Source organism: Hirundo rustica, chromosome 3 (assembly GCF_015227805.2).
Source record: "Hirundo rustica isolate bHirRus1 chromosome 3, bHirRus1.pri.v3, whole genome shotgun sequence".
Lineage (NCBI taxonomy): Eukaryota > Metazoa > Chordata > Aves > Passeriformes > Hirundinidae > Hirundo > Hirundo rustica.
The window spans coordinates 101,580,971-101,604,745 of NC_053452.1; the positions used below are offsets into that span (position 1 = coordinate 101,580,971).

Genomic DNA, 23,775 nt, shown 5'->3' on the forward strand with positions numbered 1-23,775 from the left:
ATGTTAACAAGAGGTTTTTCTCTGTTGTTCTCTGAAGAGAAATGCTGTGAGGTTGTAATATTGAATATGGGTTGTTTTGGAACAGCCTGTACTGAGCCAGCCAAACTGCCCCTCTCACTTGTACAAGACACACTGTGAGTCCACTACCAAATTCTGATGTAACAGTCATGTGATCTCTACCTGCCTCCACAAATAAAATATTTGAATGCCAAAGATTCAAAAACTGCCTTTATCCAAGCAGGCTAAATAGCTTTTTCAGTTACCTAAGAAACATTTTTTTTGTCCCTGAAACTTGAGATTGAAAGCTGCAGCTCAGATAATTGCACTGTGCAGGCACAGGGGTGCCATGAGCACACACAGACAGGGCTCGTGACACAGCACCAGCTTAAGCACAGGTTTTGTCAGGTGCCAGTAACACAGAGCGAGACACTGGGGGTGACACCTGGGGTGAGGTGACACCTGCTTGGGTTGCACAGTTGGGATCAAGACCAAGGAGGCCCACTCAGTCACAGGGAGTGACTCAGCACAGGCACAGCTTGAGGTGTGTGATCTCTGGTTTTCTTAAATGACAGAGAAAGGAAGTGTTCCCCTCCTGGTCTGTTGACATTTAAATCCCACTGAGAGGCCCCCTTTATACCCTGGTGAATCTAGCTGACCTCTAAAGAGACTGACTGTTATTTCCTTTTCTCTAGCTGACCTAGTTCTTGGTAATCAGACAAGAAGCTATCGTCCCTTTCACTAGCTTGGAAGATGCCTAGAAAAAAATGGAGTATAAAAACACAAAACCATCCCCCATCCTTTCAGTTTTAAAAGGTGAGAGCAGTAGTGTCAAACTTCAGGCAAAAATATACTTCAATATATCACAAGCACAGCTACCAGCTGCCCTTGCACATGGGTGAATAAATCCAGCTAACTCTCCCCAAGACTTTAGAGGTTCATGTCATGAACCCAAAAATCCCCAAAGGATATGGTTATGTATCTTACCAAAAGTATTGATGCTGAGTTGGTCTATGAAATCCCAAAATCGTTCGATCACATCCTGTACTTGCTTCTCACATTTGCCCTGCAAAAGTAACAAAATAATCTTATGCTACTCAAGTATTAAGTACTGCCTTCTTGGAGAGCGAGGTACAATGATAGTAATGAAAAGAGAACAGACAGCATGACTTCACTTACATTCTGAATACAGAATTACACTCATGCCCAATAGCAGCAGTCTATTTTTACTGCCTTAATTTTTATCAAGCCACTTTCAATGCGATTGCGGTCTGAATCAGATCAAGTTGTATTGTTTGAAACGTGGAAAATCCACTCCACCTCTGGCCCACGCTAGGGGACATAAAACTGGTGTTTCTGGAGAGATTTAAACACTGGAAGCCTCAGTTTCATTATGCACAAAGAAGGCTTCAGCTCTCAGGAGCCCAAGGTTACAAACTTCCAGATTTGGCTGTGCTGGTTTAACACAGTAGAACCTTGAACTTCCAGTTCTGCCAGCAGAAGGACTGGGGCATGCCCTCCCAAATTTACCTCTGCTGACACCCAGTTTGGCTCCAGCCACTGCGGTCTGCAGGTGCCCATGCAGCTGTACCATGGAAAAGGCCTCTGAGTGCCAGCAACCCACCAGTCTCCGTGCCACAGCTCACTGCCCCTTCAGATACTGCCAGCTGGATTTTCATGTGATTGCTCCCTGACCTGAATTATTGGAATAAAAGTTAATTGGGCTAACAGGAACAACTGGAAAAGCAAGCGCTGCAAACCCAGCCGGGCTTACGGCAGCGCTCAGCCCCCTCCTTTGTGCAGGGTGCCAGCTGGCTGAGCTGTGGGAAGGAGCAGAGGGGTAATGAGCACCTCCAGAAGGTAACAGCTATCCCTTGCATGGGTCTCTGCAGAACTCCAACACCCACAGCCTCTGACACGCTTTAACGTTTACCCTGTGAAGATGTACTTAAACCCCTTTACCCTGCTCAAGCTTTGGCTCCTCTTCCCCAGCACATTCCCCTTCCCGAGGCCTCAGACCCCCAGAAGAGCAGAGCTGGGCACACTCACATTGGTGTCACAGAAGCCCACGGTGCAAGGCTTCCCCTTGCGCAGGAACAGGAACTGCTCGTTGGCATCCACGTATGGCGTGCACCTGTCCTGCTCGTCCCGGCAGCACACCTTGCAGGAATTATCTGTCTCTGAAACAAAGCAGCAAACTCATTCCTTGGAAGCACAAAGAGTCACCTGCAACGCACAACCCCACGTCCTAGCTGACCACAGAGAAAGCAGGACCAAGACGTCCAATTTCAGGAACTCTGACAATCAAGCCTAAAACTCAGTTACATGCCCTGTGCAATACATTAAGAGGTACCAAGTTCTCCAAGCTGAAACCCCAACAATGCGCAAATCAACAGGCCAATGAAGAGGTTCCAAACACATCCAAAAAGACAAATTTAAATATTTCTTGTGCTCTGAGTCCTCTAGGCACCTGTCTCTTCAGCTATGCTGTCCATCTCCAACAGTGGGGCTCATAGCAGTTCCTTGTGTTGCCCCTGTGAAGTTTTCATCCTACTCCCAGCTATCCCCCACATTTAGGGGATAATATGGACACCAAAGGAGCTGGAAAAGTCACTGGCAGAAGTATATGGCAGGCAGGTTAGCAGGGGAATGAAGTTGAGGATTCTATATTCTCAAGGCACTTTAATCTCTTTGAAATCCTTCTTTAACCCCTTTCTGGAGGCCACTACTCCTCTGCCAGATGCTGGATCCAGAGATTGGTTGCAATCTCCTTATAATACCTTCTTGTCCATCTGTGGTAGACCTGGAAGGTAGGAGAGTGTCCTCTCCTTTCACTGGAGTGTCAGACCCTTAGTCTCATCTTAATGTCTTCAACCCAAACCACCGGAAGACAGGAGGACATTCACATTCCATTTTTAAACGGAGAACAGCTGACAAAACCCAACAGTTTAAACTTCTCCAGCAACCACAAACTCAGCCCTCCAACAGGCCAGCCCACAGTAAAGCCAGCACTCTCCAAGGAGCAGAGATGAAATCCAAGCTTCAGTCCCGTTTCAGTTCGGTCTGTGTCACCCACCATTGCACGCACACGACCGCAGGTTCTTCTCCCTCTCGCAGAAAGGGACGCACTCTCCGTCCTTGCACTTCCCCATGTCCACGCACACCGTGTCATCCGGAGCATTCCCTGGCGGGGGACACTCGCTGCTGTTCCCTGCAGATGGAATCAGTGTGTTAGAGCAAGGGGCAGAGCACCTAAGTGTGCAGGAGAAAGAAGGAAAATAATGGAAATACAGACTGATCCCAGGAAAAGCCCAATAGCTTGTTCTTGGCTTTCAACTGCAGGCACCTGCCAACTGCTTTGAGAGGCTCTGGAGGCTTTCAACAGCTCAGGCATTGTGGCACTGGCAACCAAGCAGTAGGTGCAGACCCTGGAGCCCCCCTCAGCACAGCACACACTCTGACTTGACTCCTGCCTCCAGGAAAGACTATGAGGAAGAAGTAAACAAGTGGGAAAGTGAAGCAGAGTTGCAGTAATTCCACTCTTTCTATGGCAAAATTAATTCTTGTCCCCTCCCAGTGACACTCTGTTTTGCTTTTTTCTTCTTTTAAGGGAAAGAAACAAAAATTTAAGAATTATTAAAAAAAAATCAACTTTTTAATGTTCTTCTGGGCAATAAATCACAAAGTGGCTCTTGAACTACAATGAAACTCCTTATAGAAGCATATTGTGATGCTTAACTGGTCTCTAAAATTACGTACCGGATGACTAAAGGGCACTAGACTGAAAGTGGGTTGAACAGGACACTGAGCCTGGAGCACTTGGCTAGCTGACATACAGGGGACAGAACCACATCCTACCAGTGCAAAAAGACTCTCCTTTACAAGTGGCATTTATGGCTTCCTGGCATTTCTTCTGTGCACTTTCAAACTGGCAGCCTTTACAGCAAGGACTGTTCCGGTCACTGGGGAAAGATCAAAATGAAAGAAATAAATATTAACCAATTTTAGAAAAATAAGTACAAGTGTGACAAAGCCAGAGAAAAAAGATGTTTAGGAAATAAAAAGCTGCTTCTTGGAGACTGACTCATTGATTCAACCCTTGTCCCATCTGCCCCCTCCCACAGCCACGTTTCTATATACACACTCACTCTTCATGTACTGAAGGTCAAATCACACAGAAAGTACAATATATTGAGATACAACAGAGGGATCCAAGGCACTTGGATCATCCTCTTGTAACCTGCCTTGTAACTTAGGACAAGATCTTTCACCCTTTCCTTCCCCAAACATTTCTCCCCCTTCTGTTTGTCCTGAAGGTTTCCAACTTAGTTTTCTGCATTGTCTTTACTTTCGTTGTTCTCACCTAATGCAAGAAGGCCCTTAGTACAAAAACATCATTAAAACTGATGGATGTTCTTGCTAAACAACAGGAATTGCACAAGCTCTCTAATGCCATGTTATGTAGAGCTGAACTAAAAAAAAAAAAAAAAAAAAAAGGACTGGACACTGCATTGCAACAAGGCCGTGAACACCCCAAAAAGCAACAACAGAAAGAAGAATCATTTAGTGCAGCCACTCTTGTCTGCTCAAACACATTTTGCAGCAGTCTGGAATTACCAGTATATACCAGTGTAAAAAGCCATCTTCCAACACAAACAAAACTTGTATTTGCACAGAAAGTGTGCACAGGAATTTTTTAATACTTTTTGATTGCCTAAGTTTGCTTAATAACAATGACAACACAATAATGATTTTCAAGCCTGTGGCTCGACACCTCTCAGGAAAACAGAATGCTATAAAAATTAATGTACGCACACAGAGGCCTTTCATGAAATCTTTCACTGTTGTGAGCTCACATATTCAGCCTTAAAGCCAGGAAAGAGGCCTGTGACACTGCAGGTGGCTTTAGGAGTTTTCAGCCCAGCCCAACGTTCTCTCCCGTGTAAAGAGAAGCTGCAGCTCATTTCCCCGTACCTGCACTTGGCACCATCTTTCAGTTTACAGTCTGCAGAGCAGCAGGGATCAGCCAGTTGATATAAGAGGCCAGGATCACATTCCTCCCCTTCATCCACTCTGGAGTTCCCACACACTTTGTTGTTGCGCTCTTTGAAGCACTCCTGGGCCTTGATCTCTATGGTCCTATGGATGGATTTTTTGCTGCAGCTTGAGAACATCTAGAGAGTCACAGGGAAAAAAGCAGCACTAAGTGTAGCTTTCTCTTAACAAGTGGCATGTAAGACAGCCAGAGCCTCCCTGTGCCTCTGAGCCCTGGCATCCCAGAAAGAAGTTATTCCCTCTATACTGTTCAAGTTTTACTGTTAAAATTTTTCCAAGTTTGATACCTTGGGAAAATTTTAACATGGGAAAGTAATGGCTGGGTCAGTACTAGACACTGCTACACCCTGCAGGGACTCCCCCACGCAGTCTGGCTCAGAGACAACTCCAGCTCTCCCACGGCTTCAGCGGCCCCAGGACAGGATGTGAGGCTGCAGCAAGAGGAGCTGGGCACAGCCACGGTCAGACCAGACTGCAGGCCAACCATGCCCTGCTAGTCTGGGATTCTCATCTGTAGAACAGGCACAGTGCCAACTCCACACTGGACAAGCTTCCACCAAGCTGTGGTGCCTGGCAGCCCCTCTCCAAGAGCAGCCATGGACCGCCCCAACGCCGTGTGCTACCACAGGTCCTGGATTTGACTCTCGCTGGGAGCTGCTTGTAGCAGCGTATGGCCACAGCTAATTACAAACAACTAATTAAAATGCACCTTGACATGCTATGAACTCCAGTGAAACCCAGATTCCAAAGACGAGTTCATCTTGCAGAGAACCCAACTGCATGCAAATGTTTTCTTATGGCTAATCCATTACATTCTGGTGGTTTCAAGCTACAGGAATCATTAACTGAATAGATTTGCCGTACAAAGGGTCACTGACCATAGCAGAAACTTCTGTGCTGATGCAAAATTGAACAGCCATACCTTGTTGTTTTCATGATCCCCACTGACAGCAATAGGATACATGACATATTTCCCACCCTGGTCTTCAGTGGGGGCACACTCTGGCAGACTGTCAGGATCATGCTCTGCTCCAAAGTTATGTCCAAGTTCGTGTGTTGTAACCAGGTCAGCCTCCTTTTTTGAACACAAAAAAAACAATGTTGGAAAAAATTAGTCTGACGAGTAAAGGACAGAAGACCCCAGCTATTTCTGGGCCACCAGCAGTACTAAGATGCACCAAGATGGTGGGGAATTTCCTACGAACATTCTTCTGTTTTTAGAAGTGGGGAAATGAAGGTAAATAAAATTGTGGTCCTGTCCAAAGTCAAGTTCAAGGACTAGATTTGAACATTCGATCACTATTAAAGGCAAAATGCTGGCCTAGAATACCAATTCAAACTTGTTTTCAAGGCAATGCATATGCTTAAATATGAAAATTTGCTTCTATGTAGCTGGAAGGCATAAAAAGTTAAAACAAATCCCAATCCAAACAAATACCAGCTACTATGACTAGTCAATCTCTTGCTTAATGTATCTTGCCATTAGAATTATTTCTTCTAAATGGACAATGATACTAGGAATGCTGAATAAACTCTGCTACTGCATGATTTCTAGGAAAGACACCTGCAGTTGTGGCCCAGCAGGGATGGATTTCCAGCATCATTTATGCAAGACACACCTGCCTGTGCTGAGGATCCCAAACTGGCTCTGCGCACCGCCCACGGCGCCTGCCCCAGCAGATGATGTCAAGCTCACAGGGTGACACAAGCACAAATTAAACTCACACAGAAATAAAGATAACCACAAGGAGACTGGGCAGTTCTGGAGAGGAACTGTCGCTGCAGCAGCTGTGTGGGCATGGGAAGGACCAAGCACTGCCATGAGCTGCCCCCATTCATGCCTAAGCATGGCTAATGTGGGAGCCAGAGACAGGAGAGCTGCCCGGGCATCCCTCCTGTGTTTCACTGTGTTTCATTTGGAGAAGAGTTTTAAGAAGGCTGTTTTGGTTTTGGTTTTTTTAAACCAAAGTGGATACCATGCAGCACTTTCCCTGTGAAACCAATGTGAACCATCATCCCAAGCCCTAAGCCTGCCACTGGGAAGACAGAAAACTCAACTTCCTTTGTAATCTGAGGCAGAGCTCCAGTCTGGAGATTGAACAAATGCAAATAGCATGGCAACAGCTATTGCTAGAGCTCTCTGTCAACATCCCTCTAACACAAAGCTTTACTGTTTTTTTCCCTATCTTCTTGACAGTTTCTGTGCCAAGTTTTAGCCCACACATCAATTATAAATTCCTATTATAATCATGCTACAGAAAAGCACAGCTGAGAAGCTGGTAGAAGCCAGCAAAAGCAAAATATGCCCAGCTTCAAAGATTTAACAGAGGCAGACATAGGCACTGGTCTGGTGTCTTTACAAGTGAGACAAAGCTCATATTCAGGCCTTTGTGTATTAACAATCTCATAAAGTATGGAAAAAAAATCCAGAAAGCATCAGCTTACTTTAGGCTTAGTATTAGTATTAAACAGCCTTATAATACTGTTCTCTGCTCTAGTTTCTCAGGACACACAAAATCAGGTGGAGGAATTTCATTAAAAGGCTCAAACGAAGCCTCCTATTTTGCCTCCTGATTCTGTTTGAGGGTTTGTTTTGTTAGAGTTTTGTTGTTTGCTTGGGAATTTTTAGTTAAACCAAAAGACATTTAAATTCATCTTTAGACATCAAAAACCCGTTTATATCTAGGAAACTGCAGCTCCTATGGGACACTAGCTGTTTCCTCATTCCTGTTTCACAGTGAATTCAATTTCCAGTTCCACTCAGTCCTGACTCCCCTTGTCAGCTACAATAAAAAAGATGATTTTTGTTTTATGATCTATATCCTTGTCCCCAGAGATCTGACTCAAGTGGAAAGCCAGCAGCTCTTTTCTGAGAGAGCACAGAAGCTTGTCACAATCCCATGGCACGCATCACCAGCACACACGTATGAGGAGAATACTCTTCTACCTTTGTGAGGATGGTCTTCCCATAGTTCTTGGTGCTGGTCAAGCCACTGTTCAGATAGATATCCTTCTTTGCAATTTGACTGTAATATGCTAAAAGAATAAGAAATCAACAAATTAAAATTAAGAAACATTTTTCTTGTGTTTCAGGGTACTTTTGGGAAGAGAGGGAAACTTATCTGGGGAAATGAACAGCTTTACAGCTTCATTATTCTCACAAGCTCACTAGTCAGACCCTGCCTCTTGCCGGTTTTTGGAGCTGAGAATCTTTCAAGTACAGCTTCAGCAGCTCATGTATTGCAGTAAAGGCAAAACCAGCAGGAATTTCCAAGACAACAGCATCTGCCATTCCAGAACACTGCAGGATGCCCCCCCACAAAGCAGCCCTTAGAAGAGGGTTTTCTATACAGCCTGGTCACACCAGATAGCTTAGTGACTTTGATCAGTGACTTTGATCCTTCCCACTTTTTTTAGCTCCAGCCAAAAATATGGCCATCCCTTCTATGTAAAAAAACCTACTAGAGTCTATACAAATAACACAACATACTCCATGAGAGTTGGAGAAAAGAATTAAACATGAATAACAAAAACTAGCTTCCAACCCACAACTGGGACAGAAAAGAAAGAAGCCTTGCCTTTAGGACAAATGCCACCATGGCTGTTAGGTCTGGGAGAGCCAACATAAGCCAGTCCAAGAGTTCCCATGTCAAAATCTTGGTACGTGAAGAGATGAGCAAGGCACACATGAGCTGCTTTCTCTGCAATATCAAAGCTAAATTGCTTTAAAAAAAAAAGTCAAATCTCTGTTAGCTTAAAGTGCTTGTTAGAAGTCTACAGATAATAACATTTATTTAACGTGCCAGACAATTACCTCCTAGATGCAGTTAAGTCAGAAAGCAGCAGCTGTTTAGCCATCCTACAGAGCTGCAGGAAATTAAACTAATGCCCAAGTAGACTGTACACATTCATTTGCATAACTTGTCTATTCATCTTCCCTTTTCACAGGGAGGACAAAGCCAAGCACAATAACGTGATGAAGGTCACAAGCAGCCAGTCTTAGGGCCAGACATATCAGGACTGCCTTTCTGACTCAGACCACATTAATAAGACTAATTGATGTCTGCTCTGTAATTATGCAAGGGAGCCCTTTACCACGGGCTGTAGGGCACAGCAGCTGGTTTGACTCCCCAGCAGCTGGTTTGACTTTGTGTGACATCTACGCGTCATGCAGAGGGAGCCGAGGACTTTCACCCGTTACTACAGAGCAGCTGTATGAATGAGCAATTCTCTGTTAAGGGGCACGATTTTTCAAGGGTTACAACCCACCTCTAGCAGCATCTTCACATCCCAGGCATCTTTCTTATCATCTGGGTAACTTTTTGCCATATTATAATGCTTTTCTCCAGGTTTTACAGGATTTGGCTCATTGTGGATGATAATCTACAAGTCAAAAAGGGCAACAACAATGAAGAGGAATTTTGGTGAATTTTTATAGCTACAGAAAGGGTTTTGAGGTAATTTTAAATGTCTCAATAGATCTGTAAGGAGAAAAATTCAGACTCAGCATGATTCTAATATTAACTTTCAAGCCTCTGCAATACACCAACTAAATCCTAAGTAACAACATTGTAAGTAACCCTTTTACAGGACAACAACAGAAGTTTTCACTGTAAAATTCTGCTTTGAGATGCATTTTACTTTTAGGAAAAAAAAACAAACAAATACAAGTATAAATAACTCCAAATCATCCCAGAGTTCTAGCTAACCAAAATGTATGTTAAAGGACTGCTACATTCCAAGTAATCCAGAATTAGTTCATCATGTTCTCTACCCCCTCCCTGCCCAAGTAATGCTCCTTCTCCATGCCTGCAGATCTCTTCCCAGCAAAGGGGCAGCTGCCTTGTACCATTAGTCTCCACGTCCCACATCCCAGCTGGAGTCCTGTTTTTAATGCTGTTTTCCAGATTTCTGTGCACTACTTCGAAACACCATCGTACAAACTGAAGTAACTACATTCCCTGTATCCATATACAAACCTCTACCCTAGCACGATGTTTAAGAGAGTCATTAAAGTTCTTCAGGCAAGATTGTGTTTTCACCTGTGTTTGAGGCCCACTCAGGCATTGTAAGCCAAAGCACTAGCAACAGGAATATAAAATAAATGCATGTCTGAATGAAACAAAATTTGCTCATATTCAGGCAAAAAAAGCACTTCTGAATTAGGAGTAAATATGAAAAGATTCTTCCTGAAAATTCACATCTCAAACACTGCAAGGAACTGAAAATGGGCATTGTGTCAGACCATTAATGCTGGCAATATGCTATTTCAGAGTGCCCCTGGCTGGAGTTAATAATGTAGGATGTTACTATTTTAGCTCTAACCCAGACAAAATAATCAGAACCACTGCTGTTTAAACCATGTTCCTTTAACTTGGAAGCCCTGTGCAGAGTCCAGTGAATACCTGCTCTATCTGTATGCCGTACCCATTGAAGGTTCCATCGTCCCAGGAAGTGTTTCGGTAGATGTCATCTACTCTGTCTATCAATTCAATCTGTGTGGAAGAGAAAAACAGGTGAGCTTGCATGGGGCAAAAGACATCCAGAGAAACTGCAACATACACACTTACCTAGAAACAGTCACTTGAATTAAAACTGAACCTTGTGTAAGGTAACAAGACAAACTCCCTGATCCAAGTACTGTTGGTTTTGGATCAGTATTATCCAATGCATTTGAAAATTTTCCTTCACAAAAAAGTAGCGGAAACTTTTCTATTTATCACTTTTGTTTGTGTAGTAAAAGAGCAATAATATTCAGAACAAGACATTTTGGGAAACACTTTGTTCAAGCATTAATTTTCCAGGTTTCTCTGAGGTGAAGGGCAGAGGAGGGAGCTGTTTTTACTGCGTTGTTTTAGCATGGTGCTTAACTAGTTTAACTGACTCCCCAGGCTTGCTTGCCTCACCCAGCCAAAAACCTATTATTTTCCTCATTACGGTTCAAGCACAAAGTTTCAGAAAGTCTCTTGTCAGTGCTCACAATCAGTACCTCCTTTTTCAAGCTGTTCTCTTAAAAACCCTTCTACTAAATATAAACCACCAAACTTGCTGAGAAGGAGAAGTGACATTCAGAACCACTCAATAATAGTTTGTTGCTTTAGTTTTCTAACCACTGTGTTAGCAGTACCCATCTACCCAGGAAACACAGCAGGGGTCAGCCTCAGCACATGCCAGATGCTGAGATAAGAGCACCTCTGCAAACACACCAAACGAGGCCCCCTCACCTGGAGAATGTAAAAGCATTTCTGGGGACAAAAAGGTCAAAAAGCCAGCAAAAATGGAACAGAGTGATTAGCATTTCAAAGAGTAAAGCTCAGAAAAAGACTTTTGACAAACAACAGACTTCCAAACCTGTTTTCATTTGTTTTGGCTTCAGTCCCCAAATCCCCATACTCTCCCCATCTGCTGAAAGGTGTGGGTAGGCCTTGTTCTAGTTCACAAAAGCCTTGTCAGATAGACAAGCCCAGTGTTTCGGCTGGCTCCCTCAGTAATTGGTACACACAATGGAGCCCTGCTTCCCTGAGGATGGCTGAACACCTGCCTGCTCATGGGAAGCAGTGGATTAACTGCTGTGCTTTGCTTTCGTGCTGTGAACAGCTTTTGCTAACTGCTTCTGTCTCAGCCTACAGGTTATCTCACCTTTACCCTTCTGATTCTCTCCCCATTCCATCTGGGAGGAGAGAGCAAGTGGCTGCCAGAGGCTGAGCTGCCTGCTGGGGTTAATCCACAACACCAATGTACAACTAAACAAGTTGCTTACTGGGCCTGCGTCTAATTTATTGTTCTGGACAGAGAATCCTGAAAGAATTTGGAAAAGAAGATCTATATGAGTTGCTTTAACCTCTCATTAAACATGCTAGAACTCTAAAGATGCTCAGATCATCTGCACTGGATTTCAAAATCCAGGAGACTCTAGAGCTCTGACTGAGAAAAGAGAAGTTCCTGGGCAGAAAATGGCATAGCCAACAGAAGTATATAAAAGGAAGGAATTTGCTTTCAAGTGAAATTTGAAGACTACTGAACTACATTAGCTTCACTGTAGAATATTTTTAAAGCATGATTTAGCATTTTCCCAGGTAAAAGCTGTGTGTACATAAGCTGTATGTTGTTTTAGCTACTGCATCAGTGTGTTTTCCTGCATCTATTCCAGCAAATTTTAACAGGGTACATTTACTTACCAAATAATTTATAGTGGTGCTCTCTTCCCCACGGCCCATGTACTTGAAGAAACGATGGTCTGCCACTACCAACATCTTACACGTGTTTTTGGAGTTCTCTGGAATGGCTCTTTTCTTCCGATGGGTGCTTTCTGAAGTCAAGATTTCAAATAAACACTCAATACTACTACCACTGCTGTCTATTGTCCTTATTTAAGACCTGAATGTGAGTGTGGGTGGGCTCCTGGGAGGAGAATGGGGATGTTTAGTTTAGTTTGGGTTTGTGGTTTTTTTTTTTTTTTTTTTTTTTTTTTTTTTTTTTTAAATAGCTACTCTTAAATTTTGTCTTCCTAACAGTCCTCAAACTTACCGTAAGCAAAAGAATGCAAAGCAATGAAACTGAGTTATTCATCAGATTTACCTATAGAGCTTTTATGGTCATCACCACAGCCTCACCACCTCTCCTCTTCCCATTCCTAGCCATTACCCCAACTTTTGCTGATACAGCAAAGGACAGAGGAAACAGGGACCAAAAACTATCAAAACCCCATCATTGTTCAAGATGGATTCCTTGAGTGACCACAGAGGCCAAACACGTCCTGCTGCACAGTGCACAGAAGTACAAAGCTGTTTTAAGGCGCATGAGGAGTGCTGTCTTCCCCCTCCATCTGCACAGTGAATTGAAAAAGCTAATTTGTTTCAAAGCTGCTGCTCTCTCAGGGTATGGACACTCACCTTCACTTTGCTTCCTGTCTTCCAGTCCTTTTGGCAACAGTTCATCTTCATTCAGCTTTAAATAACCACATACTTTGGGGGACTGCAACCTTGAGAAATCTTTGATATCTTCAGATCTGTAGACTAGCAGTCTTTCATCTTCCACATCATCTACAAATCTCCACAGTGGCTGACAACACAAGAAGGTAGGAACACAGTGAACCCAAAGTCCAAACAAGTAAAAGACTTTTTGTAGGTACCACTGTATCTCCAAAACTTTCTGTCTACGCACACAAATGCACTTCACCCACAGCAACAAATCCACTGATAAAATGACATCCCCAAGAAAGCCAACAGAAGTCACCTCTCTTACGCTACATGGGAATCCAAAAGTCTGAGAGCATCTTAAAGTGGTGGCAGCTACCTGATAAGGCCATAGGAGAGCATTTTTCTCCTCAGAATCTGAGCAAGCTGAAGAGGCTTCTCCATTTCCTCTGCTCCCCTGTGTAACAGCATGGTGCCAGGAGGGTATCTTTAACTGCTAACAACTGCACTGACCAGAAGCACAGGAGGAGGCAGGTAACAGCCTTTAAGCACACAGCAGAAGGTGGGCTCTTTGATGTTCAATAGCTACTACCAGAGTCACTCACAAGAATGAGAATTTCTCCAAAACCAAGGAAGACCATGAAATCTCAAGGAAAAACACCAATTCCCATAGCAGATGCATACAAACCATCCTTTTACTTTACTGACAAGTCCTATTATAATCTGAATGCTAAAGCAGCACCACCCAATATGACACGGCCAGGGTCAGTTCTTTGGCCAAAGCCAAGCAGCACAGACTGCCTGCATCAACAACATAGTGCACCCGGCTCTGGGTCTCCTCTGGCCCTCAGGCAGGGCTCCTGCAACTTCAGCCAGCCATTACTTAGCACACTGTGCTTTCACTTCACAGCAAAAAGGTCCCAAAATGTGAAGGCTGTGCACATCAGCAGCCACAAAACTGGGGGTTTCACACAAGGTGTAAGGACAAAGTCCCACAGCCTTTCCAAACCATACCCAACTACCTTGAAAACAAAAGCAGGAAATGGCAGAGCAGCTTTGCCCATGCTGCCCTTGGGGAACAGACTCAGGCACGCGCCGTGGGTGACTGCACACGGCAACCATCTGAGCCAGGGCTGTTAGTGGCCAAAGCTGACCTGGGGACAGCACCAGCGAGGCAGCATTATGGAGGACAAGCCCGAGGCTGCACATCACTGCCTGCCCTCAGCTGCACAGACACGGCCAGCCAGGAATGGGGCCTGGCTGCACGGAGAGACAAGGCACACCCACAACTGCTCGGCACCACAAACACAAAAACGCTTTACATCTCAAGCAAACAGCTGCTGTATCTTCTCAATAAAGAGACAAGTTTTATTTGTGTAAAACAAAAGTACAGTGATTTGGGCAGTTTGATCACATTTTTATACTTTAACATGACTAGATTTCTCAGGTTTACCCATAATTCTGTGTATCTTTGGGTTTGGAGACAATTACAATATCCATATAACACTCAGCCATAATTACTGTTATTCAACCATTCTAATACTGCTTGTGTCTGGGATACTGCACTGAACATCTCATTATGACAGTCTCTAATTATATATTTGTTGAATATGTTTTTTTAAACCAAGAGTTCAAAATAACACAAGCAAAGAAAATGGTGAAAAACAAGGGAGTAGGGAAAAATAACCAGATTTTCAGATAAAATATCAGACTTTCAATGAAGCTCTAAGAATGGGAAAACTTCCAAGATGTAACACAGCCAGTTTTAAAAAGCTTCAGACGCTGACTGTTTAGACTGCCACAGTTTGTTAGAGGCCATGATCACCACCAATTTCTAATGTTATCCATTTCTGTTTCTGAAACCCCTTCCTGTTTAAAAAATACCTTCTCCCTGATGCCTCTAAAACATGCAACTGTCAGAGAATGTCACTCACTAATAAAAGTCAACACCTGCAAGCCAAGTTGGTTCCTTATTTCTCTCCCTCCTCACCCCAAAACAAACACTACCACCAAATCTAGTTTGAGCTACAGAAGTGTCAACACAACTAACTAGGAAGAGGAACACCCAGAGGAAAGAAGATGACTGTCTGGATACAGTTTTCCACAGCATACCTCAATATTGTATTCTTCTCCATCAGTATTGATTCGCACTGTAAAATCTTCATCCCCAATGTGTGCCACAACCTTGGAATTATGCTCTCCTTTAATATAAGCATGAAAGAATTAAATTAATTCAGCTGTTTGCATGTGCTCCTGCAGCAGACACTGTTTGTTGGGAGTATTTCATTGTTTCTAAACTTCATGACAAATGACCTTCCTCAGTCTCTGTACTGTTCAATTCAAAGGGAAAAAAAAGAAATTAACCAGCACTTCCCCCAGTTCTTAACTTCCAAAGTTAAGTCAAAGTCAACAAAACTCAGATTTAACAGAAATTTTTACAGAAAGAGTTGAGATGGCTCTGGGGATTAGTAATGGGGGACACAATGTTTCTGCCAACAAAAGCAGCATGCATCTAACTACTATCAGACAGCAATTTCATGGCGTCAGCCTGCATTCCAGTGGAAAAGTCTCACCACATCACAAAGGCAACAAAAAAATCAAAACAATGTAGCAGAAGCATTAGTACTGCATGGAAGTGCAGCATGGTATCTTTCTTTACAGAAAAGTAATCTACAAAGAACTATCTTTAAGTATTTTAATTGAACGGCCTGGGCATCTCTGCATCACCTCTACCTCAGCTTTGTGTTCTGGGGCAAGGAACATTCAAGTCCTACATTCCAACGGGAATTAAGGCGACCGTCAGCATTTAAAAAAAATAATTTGCAAGCTGCTGCTTAAGTAAATTATAGCTTTGTGTCCTGCCAAACTAAACACAAGAGTCCTATCTTAGGAGCTTGATGCAATAAACCCTGCCACCCACCAAATCTAAAAAAATCCCCAAACACACCACAAAAACAAAACCAGAAAACCCAAAGGGATAAGAATTACATTTATTTCTTCATCCTAACCATAGCTGATGAAAATGAGGGAAACACACCATTTACTCTGCCCAAGAGCCTTGAGCAAAGCTGTGGTTTCTCAGCATTGACCCACAGTCTACTTCATACTAACCAACGACATGTCCGGTGAAAAAGTCCTGCCATTGAACATGATACTCCTTTTCCTTGCCTTCACCATCCACAATTAATGCTTGAAATTTTTCTGAAAAGTGTTCAGCAGTTGCAGTTAAGTATAATTTAAAGTGCCTGTAAAAGAATTTACTTATATTTACTTTTAAGCAAAGTATACACGTAACAGATACATTCAATCTCCATTTTACTGAGGGTCCAAAAGAAGTTAAAAAACATTAATTCTGATAAGCAGGCTACAAAAACATATACTATGTAATTCATAACTGTAAGTATTTTGGAGTCACAGATGTTTAATTAAAAAAAAGTTATAAAAATAAACCCCAAACTCCAAAACAGTCAGAGTTTGCTCATGATGTGTCTTCTCCATTTGCAGTTAAGCAAAACCAGTTACTGGTAACTATTCAAAAAAAATCAGACCAAGAAATTTCTGCATCTATTTGAAACTAAATTATCTTCAAGTCCTTACTTTCTGACATAATACAGGCAGAAGACCATAAACAGAAATCTGAACTCCCTATATTTTTTACAATATATTGTCACAAAAACTAAACACTATCCCAAAAAGTAAGCTGATAACCTTTTCTGGAAGAAGCCTCACGGGCTCTTGGTTTATGTGGGCTTTGGGTCAAAGATTTTTGGCATGCTCCTCTGCAATTATTCTGTAATCATCAATGGCAACCTCACCCTAAAGCCAGGGTGCATGAGGCAATGCAAAACAAGGACAGTCAGACATCTGATCCCATTAACCTCATATAATTGCCTCTTCAAACTCAAAAAAATTGCCCTCTCAAACATTCAGAGATTCAAAAATTATGCATAACTTGCATGACAGTTGACAATGACACAGTGGAAGGCACATGAATACACAGAGGACAAAAGATGTCAAACAAAAATCAATCTACATTTGTTAATACAAAGTGTTATTTTCACCCTGCTCCCCATTTCAGATTCACAATTTCAGCACTAAAATAACCTGCAAGGCATTTTTCTGACTCCCAGAATAAACCCCTGCAATCTGCATGCCTGCTCCCTTCTATTTCTCCTTCCCCTTCCACCTGAGCTTTTATTTCCCATCTTACAACAAAAACCAAAAAAACAAACCCAAACCAAACAAACAAAAGATTGAAATAATTATTTTATTTAATGGTACATTCATATTCAGTAGAAAAATGATTAAACCTCCATGAAATTAATACAGTAAATCTCTTGGGCAACACACCATACACACTTCCCAAACGGAAGGCTGAGACTTTCAAGAACCAGGGGAAAATCAAGAAGTACTGACAACATTGCCAGATGAGGTATAAGTGAGATCCAGCCTGATCAGTGGGAGTAATCTACGTGAAATTAAACCTAAGAATAAAGCAAAAGAGATTCTAAACTACAGCCACTTCAGCCATCAGAAAAATAAAATAAAAGTTACTTTCCTCTGAGCCTCTCTGAAGTCATATAACCATACAGAACGCTAACCTAGAAGAACGGGCCAGCCATGACAGAAAACAAGACAATTTCTGGGTTTGAACCTGCACATTACTCATTAGAAACTGAAGGAAAATATTATGCTATTTCATTGCTGATGATTTAATTACCTTTGCAGGGCTGAAAAACTTAAGAGCCTCTCTACATGTGTCTCAGGCTGGAGGTCCCTCTTCTTCAGTGAGTGTTGCTGGATGCTAGACAGTGAGAGGATGTCGTAGTCTGAGAGCATGGACTCAACTGTGTCTGAAAGACCAACAAGGAAAGTTTTACTTTCAAAAGACTTTCTTTTCAAATGCACACATTAAAAAAGAGCAAACCAGAGACTCCCATTTCAACAGCAAGACCACAGTCTGCTCTTATTTTAGGATAACCATTGTACATTTCTGTAATGGTCTATCTTGTGTAGGCAAGTAGAAATCACAGACTGAGACAAGATACAATCTAAGAGAGACAAACAGAGTTTGCTTCACTTTTTCTACAATTTCTGAGCAACCAACTCATCATTTTTAGTGCCACAGCAATGCAGAACTAATGCCTTCCCTGGCTGCCCCCCAGAAACCAAATGGGGAGAAGATTCCCATTTCTCTGGGGTGAATTTCTCTCTTCACCTGCTGGTCCCCACATGAGTCTGACAAAGAAAATACTTTAACCTAGGAGACTTAAACCAAATTAATTGCAGACTGGACTGCATTGGGCCTTTCTGCCCAACGGTCACCAGAAAACAGGAATCTGCACAGCACAATCCATCAGAATTAACTAACAAGGCAACTCATGTGAGATAGTCTGGTTTCCCTACACCTTACCATCATGCAAAGCTCCTCGTCCTACACAGAACATGAAAACTTTTTCAGAGAAAGGAGACCAAGCGCCTGAATTCCTATGGGAGCAGCACACAAATTCCAAATTCAGGTAATTCAATAGTCTGCAGATGTTTCCAGTATTACCAAGTGCATGACAGCTGCAAACAGTGTTTGGCTCTTGCTGATAAAGCCTCCTGCTACTTTGTAAGGCATTCCTTCCTCAAAGCACCCATCCATACTCTTCCTTCTCTGGAGCACCCACCACCCAGCGAGACACCCACCAACCACCAGCACTGATAGAGTCAGTTGCTATTTACAGCGTTAACCAGAGGCTCTCAGTCCCACATTGCCGTTTTCCTTCTCAGCCAGAGGTGTTCACACTTCACTGAAATGAGGACTCAGATGTGTTTTACAAGAGGCAGAAGTGCTCACCCAGACATTCTTTATTTAAAAAATTCCCTGTTTCTTCTCTTCCCGCCCCCCAGCCCCAACATTTCAAGCTATGCTTCTAAACCAGACCTGATAGCTACCATAGAGCTTTTCTGTTAAGGAAGATGCCATTTCTTCAGAGCCCCTGGTCATCATCTTACCCCACTCAGCAAAGCGACATCATGTGTTTTATTGGACTTTTAGGCAAGCAGCACCACTAACAAACTGTTTTATTGGCTACTGTGCAACAAAGCAAGATTGCCAACTTGAAATCTAGATGCTCATAGCTCTTGAAATAATATGGGTGTTTTAAACCTGACACTCAGTACCACATTTTATTCCCATGCCTCCGAAGCCCAGGAAAGCTTCAAGAAAGCATGCACTGATCAGGGCAAGGGAAGCACCTTGCTTTTCCTTTTGCATGGGTGTGGATAGGGAGAATTAACCAGCAGCATATGGCCACACGTGTGCTTGTGTACTCTGAAGCGAGGAAGGCACAGAAGCAAAGATGACCCTCACAGCCCCCCTGGCCCTGCACCAGACCCACTCACAGAGTGAAGCACAGGCAGCATGGCTGCTTTCTTGGGCAGCAGAAGCCACTGAGCAGTAGTTCCCAGGCTTCTCCCTCCCTGGCTGCTCCTCCTTGAGCAACACAGGAAGGGCAGTGCAGTTGCAATTTCCTGATTTCTGTTTACAACCCACAGGTCGAGAGCACCTGCAATTGATTACCATGTGTTTCAGGTTACATGCAAAGACAAGTTTTCTATCACCATATTTTCTGCTGTGGGGATTTTCCCCATATATGCCCAATGCTGCATGTCAAACGGGGCCCTCATCTTTAGGTTACCATATGCTGCAGAGCTGATTTACTAGAGCCACACAGTGAGTAAATGCATAACTCCCCCCTCCAAACACCTCTTTTCTTGTTAAAAGTCTGTTCTAATTAATTGCTTTTTGTCTGGCATCTGCCCTCATCCAGAACCATCTAGGAAGGGGGTAAGAACAGGCAAGGAAATCAATTCCAGAAAAAAATCCCCACATTAAACCACCTAGTTCTGAATTCTTTTAACCAAACTTGAGATTCTCTCGCCACACTCAATTGAGAGTGACCCCTCAATTAAAGTGAATGTTGATATACAGGATATTCAACATTGGCTTGTGATACAGACCAAGTGTAAGGTGTGTGGGACATGAAACAAGAGGTGTGGTACCACTGCCGTGCTGTTTGGAGACTTGCCAAGAACAAGGTCTGCCCGAGAGGCACAACCCCAGCTACAAAACATTACTGCCCTTTTCTACCTCTGAAGTACAGACCAGAACCAAGAGAAAGCCATGGCAAAGAGCAAGATGCAGGTGCCACTATGGCCAGACAAAATGTCTCAGTTTCATGGAAAGAGAACTGAGAAGTCTGCTAAAAAAAAAATCAGGTTTTTTTATTTGGCAGGCAAGCCCTACTCCACCTTAATATACACAAACACCCTTCTGGAAATGCCTCACACAGACACCGGAAGGGTAGTAAGAACAAGACCTAAGAAGTTCATGAAGATGAGTAAGATGATTCTATTGAAATAACAAATGAAACACATGGCACTCCCAGTTCCTGTAACCCTGAAACAAGAGTGCACTTGTTCGTATTTCCTCTTGCCCTTCCTAAATTTGTTTGCTTTTAATTTTACTTACAACATAAATAGATGCTTAAGACATGCTGCTCCCAGACATAATCTCTTAATTAATTATGGTATCAGACAGATGTGGAACAAATATATTGGTAATACACTCAAACCAAAATTTTTTTGTAAAATGTTCATATTGCAAAAATGAACCCATGTTCATGGCTTATTGAAAATAAAAGATGAAGTGTCATTATTTTAAAGACAACACAGAATTGTACAGAGTCCAACTGTACAGCAGTCTGTGGATGGGAGCCATAGAAAGCATATACTTGACTTTTTATTCAAGTTTTAAAATCTTTCTGGTATTCCTTCCCCATTATCTTCATTATAGTCCAAGAGTCATTTCCCATGGGCTTCAAGAGACCTGAGCTTATTCATTCCCTTCCACACCCTCCTAGATTTCTGCATTCCTGTCTTTTCAGGGAACACCTTAATTGCATCCTGATGTGGCAAGTGTTTATTTATCATCAACAGCCTTTGCCTCATGGGTACCTTCTTTCCTGGAGGGAAACCTCCCAAGAACATACAGAAATGGGGATTGTAAGAGAGAGAGCAAAGGAACATTGGTGACGAAGATGATATCCCAAAGCTCTCAAGAAATCCACAGCAGTGATCCTCCCTACCCCCAGCTTTGAAGTCACCAACTCTTCCCTCTTTTTTTTCACCTTGTTTCTGGGTTAAAAGCCTCCTAGTACTAGATTTCCAGACTTAACACAGGAAAGGACCTTTTAATAAACTCTGCTCCAGCACTAAAGAGCTCAAGAACGCACAGGGAACAGCTTAAGCCCCTGAGTTGGAGGCCACTGCATGTATTTCAAAAGAAGTTGTTTCTCTTTCAGCGTTCAGTTAGCAATTCAAATACCAGTGTCACCCTTCTCCAACGAGCCTGGCTTTCATAAGTACAACAGTAAATTCCCATGATCTCACGCCCCATCTATTGTCCGGAAACCAACAAGCAAATGTGGCAAGTCAGCCATTTCATAAGCACTGTTTTGTACTGCATTATTTATGGAAAGGTTAAGCTTATCTAGAAGCATGAAGTTTTAACCCAGAAGATATAACTAACAGTTTTTTAAACTCTCTTCAATATTGTCCCATGATAGAAAACATTCCTACCCAAAACTCAAGATCAAAAAAAAAAAAAAAAAAAAAAAAAAATTACTTTTGTGATTTAAAAAAGACCACTAGATAATCAGTGGGCTTTGCAGGAATGATTGCAGTTACTTCTCCAATCATCCCAAGGGAATAAAAGCAGAAATAATTTTTCTGTCAAAGGCCTACAGGGAGCAGTCCTAGAACAAGCACTGCAAAAACACTCAGGAAGGATTTTGCAGTGGGACTCTTAAATCAGTGTCATCTGCAAGAATGAAAAAGGGGCTCCAGGCTGTACTTCAAGTGGTATTTATCGGCTACATCTGGGTTCTGATCTCAAGCTGATTTCCAATGGGTATCAAACACCTATGAAAAGCTTATGAGCAGCTGACCAGTAACAATTTTTCTGATTCAGCTGAGGAGTGACTGAATAGTTGAAGGGCTCCATATTCTTTACTGTTACTATTTAGTTTTGTATGCTCTTCTTGTACATTTAGATATTTTAATTAAAGTAACCAAATACAGTAATTTGAAATGCAATTCCAAGTCTCAGAATTTAGACCAGGAAACACAGACTGGAGTCTTTCCAGCTTGAACCACAAGAGCTAAAGCAGGTCTCCATCACCCTACATAAAACAGCTGCCCCCGTGTTTGTAGTTGCAGCTGCTCCCTGGCTGCAATACAGCAGGATCCCAGGGAGTGCTAATGGAGAAGGCAAATATATTCGTATTTTCAGCTGGGCACACAAACAGTCTGTGCCAGGCAGGAGGTGATGAAGTCATGCCTAAATGTTTGAGGATACCTTCTCTGAACAGCTTATGCTGCTTTTAGGAGACTGTTGATGAAGAGGACACATTGAGAGGTTCATCGTGGGAAAGCTGTTCTGTAATAACTCCTTGTATGTGCTGTTACATCCTTCTCCAGTACATCTGGTACAGAGACATTGTCAGAGACACAATACGAAGTGAATTGAAACACTTAATCCCACACACAACAGGCCATGCTTTTAACAGTTTAGATAAATCATGTTTACTTCTTTCCACTGAAGAGTGGTTGCTGTTTTCCTCATCTAGTACATGTAAACAGAAGAACTTGTGTGAGAAACAAGTTCAAAGCAAGAACCAAATACACATCAGCGTTCTAATAAACCATAACAAGATAAAACTTTACACTGTGTTTGAGCATATTTCTGGACAAACCTGTTAGTAAGAATGGCCAGCCACGTCAGCACTGCTGAATGTTTTAGAAGGCATGTTTTTGACTCGATCCCAGCTGCACCAAACTAGTTAAACCACATGAGAAAACAAGGTGCCCGCACTCACACTCAGCCAGCGGCAGACAGAGCCTCGGGGTACAGTTACCCAGCCCTCGTGCTGGGAGGGCAGGGATGCTGATGCTTTATTGTCCACCAGCTACTCCTCAGTGCACCTCTCCTGCAGTTACACTGGGCAGCTACTCTCTCCTTATCACACTTTCAGACATGCCAGTGATGGGTATCATGGAAAAGCTAACAGCTTACTAAATACCCTTTAGCTCATCTCAGGAAAAACTTGTTCATGTAGCTGCACCTTTATACTACTCCAAAGTTTTCTTCCCACAGTAAAATAAACATCTGTTTCTAGGGAGTGGGAATATTTCCTTAAGGGTGCAAATTCTGTTTAGCAGAAGCTGTGTAGATAATTAAGCTGCTGTTTCTGGTGGTTTCGAATACAGCTGAATACCCATAATGGCTCCTACACGTTAACTCACGCACTTCTAGTCTTGCAGGTTATCTCCTTCACTCATCACATCTTGAATAAGGACCAGTGAGGAACATAACTGATACTGTTGGATCTATTCGACTTAACAACAGTCTGTCCTATTAATGACAACAGACCATTTTTCAAAGAAAAAAGAAAGCAATATCCTGCCAAGTATTGACATTATAAAAAATAAGGAAGTCCATGGAATTAACATCCTCATAAATAACTGAAACAAGGGCAATACAGCCATCCCATCTTACACCAGAACAGCATCATATGACTTACTGTTCAAAAAAACCCAACACAACCCATCCCTAAATCACATGCTTTCATACATCCTGCAGAGAGGAACCGCCCAGTCACAGGATGTAGTGTTCTGTGGAAACAGATCATTTGTCTGGCTCTCAAAAAACTACAAGCCTCACTACTGTACAAAGATATCACATCACAAAATCCTGCTG

General features: G+C 42.6%; 1 protein-coding gene across 1 annotated transcript in view; it reads right to left on the reverse strand.

Moving 5' to 3' along the window:
* Positions 1-23,775, reverse strand: part of ADAM17 (ADAM metallopeptidase domain 17) — a 34,656-nt gene that overhangs the window by 4,585 nt on the left and 6,296 nt on the right. The window contains exons 2-16 of the mRNA XM_040057986.2: positions 17,689-17,821; positions 16,080-16,213; positions 15,081-15,169; positions 12,945-13,113; positions 12,231-12,361; positions 10,458-10,547; positions 9,322-9,435; positions 8,631-8,775; positions 8,000-8,088; positions 5,975-6,127; positions 4,972-5,171; positions 3,856-3,959; positions 3,074-3,208; positions 2,047-2,177; positions 985-1,063 (exon numbers count right to left, since the gene is read on the reverse strand). Coding sequence (XP_039913920.1) covers positions 985-1,063; positions 2,047-2,177; positions 3,074-3,208; positions 3,856-3,959; positions 4,972-5,171; positions 5,975-6,127; positions 8,000-8,088; positions 8,631-8,775; positions 9,322-9,435; positions 10,458-10,547; positions 12,231-12,361; positions 12,945-13,113; positions 15,081-15,169; positions 16,080-16,213; positions 17,689-17,821 — 1,896 coding nt within the window. The remainder of the gene's footprint in view (positions 1-984; positions 1,064-2,046; positions 2,178-3,073; positions 3,209-3,855; positions 3,960-4,971; positions 5,172-5,974; positions 6,128-7,999; positions 8,089-8,630; positions 8,776-9,321; positions 9,436-10,457; positions 10,548-12,230; positions 12,362-12,944; positions 13,114-15,080; positions 15,170-16,079; positions 16,214-17,688; positions 17,822-23,775) is intronic.